This window comes from Mixophyes fleayi, chromosome 10 (genome assembly GCF_038048845.1).
Source record: "Mixophyes fleayi isolate aMixFle1 chromosome 10, aMixFle1.hap1, whole genome shotgun sequence".
In the NCBI taxonomy this organism is placed as follows: Eukaryota; Metazoa; Chordata; class Amphibia; order Anura; family Limnodynastidae; genus Mixophyes; species Mixophyes fleayi.
In genome coordinates, this window is record NC_134411.1 from 70,044,909 (window position 1) to 70,057,873 (window position 12,965).

General features: G+C 39.8%; 1 protein-coding gene across 4 annotated transcripts in view; it reads left to right on the forward strand.

Moving 5' to 3' along the window:
• ADCY7 (adenylate cyclase 7) overlaps positions 1–12,965 on the forward strand; it is a 161,941-nt gene that overhangs the window by 138,030 nt on the left and 10,946 nt on the right. For all 4 annotated transcript variants that reach the window (XM_075188855.1, XM_075188852.1, XM_075188853.1 and 1 more), the window contains exons 12-21: positions 145–188; positions 2,873–2,953; positions 5,027–5,099; positions 5,443–5,540; positions 7,456–7,540; positions 7,646–7,783; positions 7,869–7,937; positions 8,104–8,270; positions 9,663–9,756; positions 11,805–11,963. In XM_075188855.1, coding sequence (XP_075044956.1) covers positions 145–188; positions 2,873–2,953; positions 5,027–5,099; positions 5,443–5,540; positions 7,456–7,540; positions 7,646–7,783; positions 7,869–7,937; positions 8,104–8,270; positions 9,663–9,756; positions 11,805–11,963 — 1,008 coding nt within the window. The remainder of the gene's footprint in view (positions 1–144; positions 189–2,872; positions 2,954–5,026; positions 5,100–5,442; positions 5,541–7,455; positions 7,541–7,645; positions 7,784–7,868; positions 7,938–8,103; positions 8,271–9,662; positions 9,757–11,804; positions 11,964–12,965) is intronic.

Genomic DNA, 12,965 nt, shown 5'->3' on the forward strand with positions numbered 1-12,965 from the left:
GGAGAATAACATGAAATAGTTATTAAAGTGATGCAGATGTTAATCCTGAGTAACCTTACGGCATGTTTCTACCTGTTTTATTTATGTTTGACTCTAACAGCTGCACGTCATATTGTTGGATTTATGTAATCTTTACTTTTGTAGGGAATCCCTCTGCAAGGTGTGTGTCGTCAGGTTCATACAGAAAGGTATGTAAAACAGCCTCTTTATTTCAGTTCAGGTTATAGTTAAACAGGCTGATACAAGACAAGTCCAGCAAGTGTAACATTTTATAATGTGTAGCTGTGTGGATCCAGAAGTAGGGAAATAAAATCCCTAGTGGGACAGTATCCACTGTAATTTCCCAAGGGTAGAAATTCTGTTTTAACTGCTTACCTAGCAATCAGATTACTTTACTGGGTCATTCAACCTAATTATGGCATCTACTAATGATAGATACAGACACATCTCTTTAAGGAAGGCATCAGCTGTTACCAGGGCCGGATTAAGGGAATGGAGACCCCTGGGCTAAGAGGGTCTACATTCCCCCGTGAGGCACCCCCTGTGAGCCGCTAACCCCCCCGTGAGTTCTTCTGTGAGCCGCCCCACCCCAAGCACTTACCTCCTTCTCCTGTCACTGTTGTCCTTCCGCAGCGTGCTGTAAGCTCCTTACTGAGGAGATCTCGTGAGAGTGAGACTCACAAGATCTGCTCAGTAAGGAGATTGCTGAGCGCTGTGGAAGGACTACAGTGACAGGTTCAGCAGCATTGATCGGGCGGTGGGCGCCCAGGCCCCCAGCCTGATCAATAATGCCGCTGAGCACTTTCAAGGGCCCCCTGGATGCCCGGGGCCCCTGAGCTGTAGCCCAGTTAGACCTCGGGTTAATCCGGCCCTGGCTGTCACCACCTCTTTGGGAATGGAATTTTTAAAATGTGTAAACGCGCACAGAATGTCTGTATAGAGACAAAAGTTTCTATGTGTATGTGCAAATATTGACTTATTTTATAATGCTACTAGACTAGATACTGTAGCTCATACTGTGCCCATGAATCAGTATGAAATCCATACTGCCCCAATTTTTCCAGAACTTGCCCTGGTTCTGCTGATATAAACCCTTAACCCAGAATTTTTATTAACAAGATACATGAAAATAAGTGCAATAACCTTTGCAGTATATAGTACCCAAAAGGAAACAATGACTAAGACAACACAACAGTTATGTATGATATATTACATTGTGTGTCTTCCTAAGTATACATATGTATAAGGGGCACTCATTGTGTAGTGTTACCAGTAAATACTCATAGTATGTACGACCGGTATGGCACACCCATACATAGTAATAGTCTGACAACAGTGTTATGTTATAACCAGGCGCAAAGTTTAACAGTTACATGTCAAAAATAATATAGGCGTATTAATGTAAATAGCTGTCATATCACAATGAGATGCAAGCTATGAAGAGAGCAGATGGCGTCATCATTGTTTCAGGTAAAACCCTTTATCCTCTTAAGAATGGGGTTTACCTGAAATATATTGGGTCTTTTCGCTTCACACATTTTATCTAGTACCTGATTGCCAGCAAGACAACATAGGTTTCTATCCACCTTGGGCCTGTGTTGCCCAATCCCATCTCTATTACCCAGTGTATGGTTGGGATGCATGGCCCACAGCAAGAATCCCTGCAGGCCAGTGTGCTGTACAGCCTCCATGTAGCATGTGTGCTACCTGAAGGTTCAGGGCAGAAGTCCAGCATTAGAAGCAAATCATGTGAAAATGCTCCTAGTTCTGGACTTCCGCCCCAAAACCTCCACGCAGTGCACTTTACATGTGCATTCTGGGTGAGCAGTCTAGTGCCCAGTGTGCTGGGATTCTGCTCGTTAGAGTCCTTTACAGATCAGTTTTAGCAGGAAAGATTGGTGGTGCCTTGATAAGAATTTGTGCAACAATGGGTTGGCTGTGTAAAGTTACTGGGGATAGGGGTTTGTGGAGTCTGGGACTGTGCAGTAAACGCTTCTGTGGTATTGGGGCAGCTAAGCAATGAGTCAGTCTGTGCAATGGGACATTCAGTAGAATCATGAAAGCACAGTGCTGTTATAATTATGTGCACTGGTACTGAGGAAATCAGAGGTGGGGCCCCCAAAACTGCTACCGTAGCTAGAACCCCATTTGGTATTAATCTGGTATTACTTGTATCTCATTGCAATGGAGTTTACATTGGTTTGCTTATATGAACTACTTGTGTCTTGCTTGCAATTACTAATTTACTCTTTTTGATATGCATGGTACAATTTGTAACCGGTTACTATGTAACACTTTTACAAGACTATTTCTATGTGTGGGTGATCTATTATTTTGATTTGTAAAGAGCCTATAGCAACCAATCAGATTCTAGTTATCATTTATTTAGGGCAGGCCTGTCCAACTTGCGGCCCTCCAGGTGTTGTGAAACTACAAGCCCCAGCATGCTTTGCTGGTAGACAGCCAGTTGATAGCTGAAAGGGCATGCTGGGACTTGTAGTTTCACAACATCTGGAGGGCCGCAGGTTGGACAGGCCTGATTTAGGGCATTCTACAAAATGACAGCTAGAATCTGTTTGGTTGCTATAGACAACATTTCCACTTTTTCAAACCCATCCTGTTTATTAGCACTGTTGTTTCCTTGGCTAATATAATGAATAACATAAATATGAATAAATTAAATGAAGTACTTAGTACTTAATACTTGCTTAGTACATAAAACAAAGCAGCTGTCAGTAAAGTAACTACCCTTTATTTACTCTTTCCGCTTTTGTATTACATATTGGTATATTTTGTCAATATTGTGAGATGACTGAGATGATCAAATACATACTTATGTATAAATTAAATGTCTTTTTTTTCCCCATTTAAGGACGGTTTCACAGAAAAGGAATCAGGAGGAGGAGCTTCACGACAGAATGCTAAACACAATCGATGGACTCAGTTCAGTCAAGTAATGTCCTTTTAATAAGCCCTAAAATGTATCCCTGCACCTTACAGAGCTCAAGTGGCCCAGTAAGGACTATTTTTTTCGGTTCTAAATAGAAAATGCAGCCACTTTTTTATTAATATGTACCAAATCGTGAGCTAAATAAGTTAAGCAGTAAATATAAACTTAATAACTGACCTGCTGTGTGTGAGATCTTTTCTCTGAACGCTGACCTAAAACCAATGCAGGATAGAACCCCAGAGGGCTCTCGCTTTACATTAGATGAGTTACAAAGTAAGATTACGTTCCAGAGCAGGATGCTTTTCAGATTCTTACAGAGCAGACATGCCAGGTTTTCTCCATCACCTGTCCTATCCTTGGTACTAGAATCTGACTTGTTGAGGATCTTCAAATTACTAAACAATTGTCTAAGTTTTTTGTGCTATTTACTAGCAATTGATTAGTATATCTCTGGTACGTTAGATAAATGCTTTGCAAATTGGAAACATGATATATTGATGTCAAGTGAGTTTCACTGGGATGATGTTCTGAGCCAATTGTAGACATCAGACATAGTTAACTCATTTGTGTATTTTCTTAGATTATGTACACTACATGGTCAAAAGTATGTGGACATCTTTTCTAATTTAGTGTGTTTTGCCATTTCAGCTACCCCCATTGCTAACCGGTGCGTACAGTCATGCAATCTCCCTAGTCAAACATTAGTAGTAAAATGGGTTGTACTGTAGAGTTTGGTGAATTTTAACGTGGCACTGTTATAGAATAGTAGTAGGCACAACAAATTTCTGCCCTGCTAGATCTGCCCCGGGCAACTGTAAGTGTAAATTTCTGCGTTAACAATAGCTCACAGGCTACACCAGCTCACAGAATGGGAGTGTCGAGTGTTGACGCACGTAATACATACAAATTGTCTGTTTTAACACACCACAATTGGAATCTGAAGCAGTGGAAACGCGTTCTCTGGAGTGACTAAGCCATCAAATCTGGGTTTGGAAGATGCCAGGAGAACACTTCCTACCTAACTGCTTGTTGCCAATTGTAAAGTTTGGTGCAGGAGAAATTGAAGGGAAACCATAATGCTACAGCATACAATAACATTATAGAGAATTATGTGCTTCCAACTTTTTGGCAACAGTTTGGAGAAGGCTCTTTCCTGTTTGAGCATGACAATGGCCCTCTGCATAAAACGAGATCCATCAAAAAATGGTTTCCAGAGTTTGGTGTGGAAGGACTTGATTGGTCTGCACAGAGCCCTGACCTCAACCCCATAGAACACCTTTGAGATGAATTGGAATACTTATCACCCAACATAAGTGCCCAACCTCACTAATGCTCTTTTGGCTAAATGGATGTGAATCCCCTCAACCAAAATCTAGGGAAAACCAAGAAGAGTGGAAGCTGTTATAGCAACAAAGGGCGGACCAACTCCATATTAATGCCCATGGTTTTGGAATCAAATGTTCAACAAGTATGTATGGATGTTATATTTTGGTGTTCTCATACTTTTGGCCATGTAGACCATTGCAACGGTCAGGCTGAAAATGATGGATCCTGGTCAGACTAATATGCAATGCAGCTTTTTTACCATCTTGTTTAAAGTTACAGAGGTTTTGGAGGGAGGTTGTAGGTCTGGTGATTGAAAACCTTGCTACGCCAGTTATATTATACCCTATTGTTCTTCATGTTTTGTAACTGGATGAAGTGGTCTCCACCAGAGAGGAACACTCTCTCCTTACATCATTATTATTATTATTTTTTATGCAGAAAAAAAGATTGCTATTAAGTGCAGATATCCAATCCCCCCAAGAAATACAATTTGGGGTCCCTCAGCCTTATATCATCACATGATTACATAGTATATTATGATAATGGGTAAGGGACAGGCACTGGGAGGATAGGGTGGGATGGCAGCTGGCTACCGTTTTTTGAAATTGTATTGTTTTTTATGGTGGGACAGGATTCCTTTGTTTTGAATATGTAAACATCAATAAAAAGTGTGACCTAAGCACCCCCCTCACACAAAAGCTCTTAGAACAGCTGAAGAAAAGATTAATATGTCTTTTTTCTTTTTTTCAGGCCCTGGTTTGGAAAATCAGATGATTTTTATGCTTTCCTACTTGTTTTCACTGCTGATGGTCTGGAAAAAGAGGTACGGAACTTCTCTTTTAATTTAATTTACATGTTACATATTAAATATACAAGATTGCATAATTAAGAATATATTTATCGACCTTACCCTAACATTAATATCAAGCTACAATGTGAGTAATGACAGTAGAGGTGTCTGGGTTGGAAAATGTTGACTGTTAATGTAAATTGAAAGTGTGCAGTTACTGAATTAATACATCTAGCTCTTACTTATCACTATGAAGTGCTAGATGGCTTTTAGAGAATAACTACTAATGTTACAATGAGACATATTACGCTTTATTTGCAGTTGGATATTCAGTTAATGAACAACTGATTTTTTCTTTTTCTTTTTTTGTATTTAGTATCGCACCATCAGGATTCCAAGGATCCGAAATTATTTCCTGTGTGCCAGCGTGGTGTTCCTATGCATGTTTTTAATCCAAATACTGGTGATGCCCAGGTCAGTGTGCTCAGCATTAAAAAATCCCTCCAGTGTAGTTCAGTGTGCTTGGCATTTACTAAATGAGTTTAACTTAACACTAAATACAAATACAATTCTGTGCATTGTCTTCATTTAAGTGCTCTAAGCTATTGCAGAGATGCTTACATTGTAATTGTGGTATGTGTTTCATAAGCATATGAGATTAATAGGGATGATTACATTTTATGTCAAGTTCCCTTTTATAGTGTGTTCAACAGTGAATGGAAGTTGTTTGTTTTCAGCACCTGCTAGATGTATTTGTATGTACTAACTGAGTATCTCTATCTGCAGTATAGTTTGGTAAAATATATTCCAGTATACTATGATTTATTGACCTAAAAATAGAAACTGTTGCCATTTTGGCTATGCTTTTCCTTAGTAGGCTTCTGCTGTTCACATGCACTTGGTTATTCTGACTTATTTCACGAGCTACATCCCTAGATTGCCCCAATCTAGTGTAGACACTTCCCATTTCACAGACATGCTACCCAAATGCTCAGAACCCCACCAAACCCTCACATATTTAGATGGAACCCCCTCCAGCCAATGCAGAGAAATTCTCCCATTATTTAACCCCATATGTCTGAAAGATTCATCACGTTTGCAGAAACACCCTGTTCCCCTATTGCATAGAGGCCCCTCTTCAATCCCTTATATTTGGTGAAGTGAGCACTTCTGCCCAACTTAATTAGGGCTATGTGTAACAGCTAGTGGCTCTTGACATAAGCTTCCAGAACTTACAGAGGTCTTCACCTATAGCAGCCGCCTTTCCCGTAGAGCTTGTTGCGCTCAAAGGTACCTGGATACCCCCAGGTCTTAACTATTAGCGTAGTGGAAGCCTTTATATACAGTATTGCAGCAGGTAGATAGGAGGTGGTAGCCAAGACAGGAGCAGATGGTCAGGAGCAGGCCAGGGACAGGGGTCTGTAGCCGGCAAAGTGATCGGGGACATGCCAAAGGGTCAGGACTTACAGCGAGCAGGGATATCCAAATAACAAAGCCAAAGGTCAGGGCAATCAGAGTACAAACAGGGAGTAGAAACAAGCCAGGGTTCACAACAGGAATCGGTCAATAAACGGACAGATTATCCACAGGAACAAGACTGGTCAGCAAAATCTGCGGCACACAGGATGCTATAACTGGCAGGGAGACTAACTATCCTTGCCTTACATACAAGAACTGGCCAATTAGGTTTTAATGTGTAATAATTGACCCAACAGGAGGTGCCTAATTAATTAATAATTTGTGCATGCACTCAGATGCCCCAGATGTCGGGGCATGGTGCTGTTGTAAAGTGTCCCGGCCATTGCCCTGGTGACGACCAGGATGGAACTATCGTAAGTGATGTCCTGGCTGCTGCCATGACAGCTGGGACACAGGTGAGAACGGCCCAACGCAGCTCGCAACACTGTGAACATCTCTATGATCAGAGGTGTTGATAGCAACAAGCCCTCACACAGTCATATGTTGAGGTTCCAGCCTGGAGTGGATGCATTGTACAACCGGTAGTCTTCACACCAGCTATCGCTCCACAACCTGCCAGCAGTTAGGATAAGGAAGAGAGACTTTGGTATCAGAAGTGTGGTAATTGATGGGGGAAGGGTGCTGGAATGTATGCCCAGCACCTCTGCTTTCAAAGCCCGGGCCCTAATGTTCTCTGGGGTCCAGTTGCTGTTGCTACAACCCCCGATGATACGTCACTGCTTTAAATGGAAGAACTTTCTCCAACAGCTGCTCAACTATCCCTACCTGTGCTCATAGTAAATGGATAGCTTTGACAACAAAAGGGAGTAGTAATTCCATTCCAAGGTTGGAACTGCCACGGTTTTATCGCCCAGAAAGAATAAATAGTTTCTATTGAAAGAACTGACTTTATCCATATTACTTTTTGCAGGAGTGTAAAGCTTGGCGTTTCTTTTGCTGTGGTGACCTTGCTGATTATTTTTGTACTTCTCTTTTGCTATGCCGACAAGTGTGCGGTAAGTCTTGGCAAACTTTGTTCTATTTACTCATCATATTGTCATGAGATGCTGTTGCTATCTGAATACATTATGATACTGATAGGTTATGTCTCTGTTTGCCAGCATTTATTTGAAGAGGGTTCACCCATGTCACGTATCCTGTGTTTCCTAGCGGAAAAGGTTGAAACCAACCCCATAGTGCGTCTCGCACTGGCTGCTCTGACTATTGGGGCTCTTCTGGTAGTTGCCATTCTTAATTTGGTGAGTCCTCTTGATGAGATTTGCAAGCTTTATGGACTAAAACTTTTTAACCTTCAAGGAGATGACCATGTCTTGTTTAATTCAGCCTTTAGATGAGACTCTCCGAAACTGCAGTGTGTCGAGTCCAGAAACAGTCAGGTGTCCAAGCATTCCAGTAAGTTCAGTTATATATAACATTCAGGTCTCTGTTATGACTAGGACTGAATGTTTTTTATCATAATTGATTATGTGGTAAAGGTTTATTTTATATACAGTAATTTTCCCTATTTTAAGTTTCATTTGGATAGACACTATTATTGTGCTTTGCTCCTGTGTTCTAGTATTACATATACTGCTGTATTTTGGGATTCATCACATGCTCTGTGTTCCTGCGAATGAGCTTCGAGCTGAAGATGCTCCTCTTATCTACTGCCTTCATTGTGTACAATGTCATCATCTTCCACACTCACGCGGACTTGTTCAAGAAAAGTTTACCAGCCAACAGCAGGTATGATGGATTTTGGACTACTAAGTGTTGGGATATGGCAATTTAATGTAACATTATTTGTATGAGCTTTATTAGGACAGTGTTTAAGGCTCATTTATGGAAATGCAATCAATGGAAAAGGGTACAACCCGTAGTGTCCAAAATTATCCAGTGGTTTACGTATGGCGGTTGTAAGGGGCAAATTTTTTTTAACTGCCCTATGGGAGGGGTTGGGCAGATTGGGTTGTCCAGGGTTGCAGTATGGATAAGATGCATGAATGTGTCTACGTTTGCACCCAAATGCAAAAACAATATTTAATTTTGCAGTACGAAATTGTTTAAATACAAAAGAGGGTGGAGGAGGGCGCAGCCTTTTCTTCCCTTTGTCCCATGATTGACAATTTTGCACCACTGCATTGGAAGAGCTAGAACTTGTTTAACTGAATATTGCTAGTAGACTGTGTAGAATTGAGTACTGGTTTATTTAATTATTATTATTTATTTATTAATAAGGTGCCACAGATTCTGTAGCACCGGATACAGAAGCAAGTAACAAATAGATGAGATAATATATATAAGTAGCACAGATGAGTGTGAGTAATGCTATGGGGACTCACACAGAGTGCAGCAAAACATAAGACAGGACAAATGAGGGAGTCAGACAGTAGACAGACGTGGGACAATAGGTAGAGAGGACCTTGCCCGCCAGAGCTAACATTCTAGTGGGAGCGGTGGTGAGAGACCAACTGGAGAAAGATGGAGATGGAAGAGGAGGTGGTGGATAGAATGGTTAGGAGGTGGTAGGATAGGTGAGCTTGAAAAGGTGAGTTTTGAGTGAGTGTTTGCAGGACTCAAGGTTTGGGGAGAGTCGAATTCGAGTTGATGTAATTGCACTTTTTTATTTGAAGTGAGAACTAATTTTTCAGGACCAGTTTTAGAAAGATTGTCACTCTTCCACAAGACTAGGCACATAGGGACTGATGCAGAGTGGGAGGAACACCAGTTTGTGTAGCGTATCTTGGGTGCCTATGCAGAGTTGCGCAATTCTGGCACTTGTGCTCAGCTGCGCCTGAAAAGATTAGACGGGGGAGGGAAGGGACATTCTATCTTTGGCCAAGGCGTGTTTACATAAAAGCGGCTCATGCAGACACATGTATACGCCTATTAGTATTGTATCTTTTTCACATGCTATAAGGCATGCTGATAGTGACTTCTTATAAACCAGGCACATATGCTGCTGATGCATCTTGATATGTGTGTGCGGCTCAGCATATCGATGGAAACACTCTATTTGTTGGTGCTCAAAGTAATTGACTCCCATTTTGCGACCAACTCTGCATCAGTAATATTTACAACAACATTTTTCAGAATGGATTTTATTTTAATAGCAAATTTCCGAATTTTGTTTTATAGTTTAGTGTCAACAGGGATGATGGAAGACCTGCAGAGGATGTCCAGCTTTTACCTTTCCTTATTCTTCTTAACCGTAGTTTTATTGGCAAGGCAGGTAGGTTAAAAAGAAAATGATAAAAATGTAAATTGTTTCGTAATCAGAAGTTCTTTCTCTTCTCTTATTGTATTTACCATGTTCCTTTTAACAAAATAAGATGTAGAAACGGAAGGCTACAATTTTTCATGTTACTGTGTCTGGCCGCTCATGAGCTGATATGGCTGGCGCTATTGGCAAATTGGCCTGACATGACTGTATGTTTGTGGCGCCTAAGATGTGTACAGGTAACTGCAGAGAAGGTGACGTAACCAATAGCAACTAGTTGTCAGATGTTTGCTATCCTTTTCTAAATTGTGCTTTACATTTACAAAACCTGGTCACTATGGAAACGGCACCTTTTCCCATAGTTACATGTGCGCCACTATTTGTAAATATCTCCATATGTTGTTTTTTTTTATTTTTTATTAACGAGGGCTCAATTTTATAAATAATGTTATGATGCTGAAAACTAAAAATTATATCATTTTACAGCAATGAGATGTATGGATCCTAAGGCAGCATTTTTCTGTTCTATAAGAAGTTTTCATACACCGTGGGTGTAAGGAGTGTTCTCATGAAATTCTATTATTGATATATTGTGTACAATTAAATATAATCTGATTTTTCTGCTGTTCAGTCCCTTGTTTAATCTGCAGAAGTCACTGTTGCTTCTTTTATGAAGACATTTGGCCTACAGCTAGAACTCTGCATATGTAGCAATGGAAACAGTGACACCTGCAGCCTATACAGTTGTTATAAGTATTTTACAATGTGTTGAATGAACAGAGCAATGGTAGCAGCTGTGTTTCATCCAGCGACAGTAGCTCTATTCCATCGTGTTTTCTACTGATTGAGTGATATAGACTTCCTGGGTTGTCATCAGTTGGTCTGATTTAGATCTGTCTATCTGTCATCTTTTTCTTTCTGATTTTTGTTTTTGTGTGACATGGAAACCATCACTGTTCTCATAATGCTAATTACAGACTACAAGGGATAAAATGGCCATCAATAAATTTGCATGTGCTAAAAAGCTACACTTATATATCATCTACTTGTATCACTTTTAGAATACATACACATGTATCCAGTGTTATACTTCAAGTCATGCGTGCCAGTAATCCCAAAAGATTTTCATTGAAGCTATTTGCTTTTATTGATTGCCAGTAAGGGATTAATGCATTCCTACCATAACTAGCCACCTCAACACACTCATGTTTTCATTCATAAAAATGTGGTTCTTGCTTTGGAATTAATCCACTTTTTCAAAACATTGAAAATCAGGATTCTGCACAGAGGTTTTTTCGTAATAAAATCTGCGCTGTATTGAATGAAATGCCTAAAATTCTTTAGGTATAATATGGGTAGCCCAACAAAGCAGGCATAGCTTACCAGACAACCTGTCACATCAAATGTCGGTACTCCTGAGTTTATTGAAGCCAGGATGGGGGAGATCTGGGCAATATAACCCCTCCCATCATTGGAACTCTTAATGCTTTCTGTAGTGTATGATTTTATTGTCTGGTGATCACCGGACAATGCCTACTAAGGGGGTATAGTCATGGCACAGTGGAACATGAGTGTATCAAGGAGTTATACCATGTAACCCTGTATGCACGCTCAAATAGAATACACTTGATCGATTCTTTACTACTTTAGTAGGACGGATATTATCCACATATTACACAGTGTTGTACATCGAGGGTATCATGATAACAAATTACATGCAATAGACATAAGGTAAAGATGGCCCTGTCCAAATAAGTTTACAATGTAAGAAGCATGGAGCAATAATTGTGGGGAGATTGTCACCCACAACTTTCAGCTATATTGTTTACTTAAAGGTTTTCTAAAATGCATTTTTTATCTGTTTATGTCTTTTTTGTTTTTTGTTGTTTCAGAAAATAATAAGTTAAAGTATGACTACTATCCATATATCACATAAGATGCTGCTGTCTATTCAGTTTTGAATTCAACATTAGGAAACATTGAGCTTGTAAAAAGCTTTTACCCACCTGAAGTAGATGTTGTAGTGTGTAAAATAACAATATTTTCTACTTCATTATCAGGTAGATTATTACTCCAGGTTAGACTGCTTGTGGAAGAAAAAATTCAGAAAGGAAGATGAGGAAATTGAAACCATGGAGAATCTGAACCGCCTCCTGCTAGAAAACGTTCTCCCAGCGCATGTGGCTGCGTATTTTGTTGTTGACAACAAAATGAATGAGGTACAGACTGTGTAATAGTGATTCCACAACCATAAGAGCAGAACCCCCATACAAGTGAAGTGACCTTGTGAGGTTATCCAGCTCGGCAGCGGTGCATCACTCCAGAACTAAGAGATGCCCATTTTACAAGATAAGGCTTAGGGCTAGATTTACTAAGCTGCGGGTTTGAAAAAGTGGGGATGTTGCCTATAGCAACCAATCAGATTCTAGCTATCATTTTGTAGAAGGTACTAAATAAATGAAAGCTAGAATCTGATTGGTTGCTATAGGCAACATCCCCACTTTTTCAAACCCGCAGCTTAGTAAATCTAGCCCTTAGACTAAGGATTTAATCAACAATGACGTTACGTTTTTTTTTTTATTTAAAACCACCAGTTAATATTTTTATTACTTTGATTAACTGTTCTAGTGCCTTCTGGTGGAAGCATATATTAGAATTGTTTTTAACCTATCAACTTGCGTGCTGCAGAGTTTAGCTAATATATATGACATGCGTTTGTCATATATATTAGCTATATGGACTCTTGTTTACACCTCTTTCCCCACACACCTCCCTATGTTTGTTTTTATTAAATGGTTGAAACAAGTTTCAACCATATTTCGACTACTACTACTGAAAACAGACTTTTCATCTACGATTACCATCTATCTGCTGAACTATCAGCGGGACATTGAGGCTTATGTTACACCACTTGCCTTTTTTATCTACCCAAACTTTTTGCATCTATATTGATATATATCCAAGTATAAAGTACTGAACTATTTAAGATCTTCATAAGATGCTATATATGCACATATGTGATATTGTTTATGAATGTCTATTTAGGCTGCTATCACTATAGCAGTGTTATATACCATTACACCACCACATCCGCATTGTTATAATACATTAAATTGTACAGACGGTCCATATCTCTTAGTCATATGGTTATTAGACATAGGCACATCTCTGATGTATAATCTTTGCGCCAAGGGCATACAACATTATTGATTACCAACGGA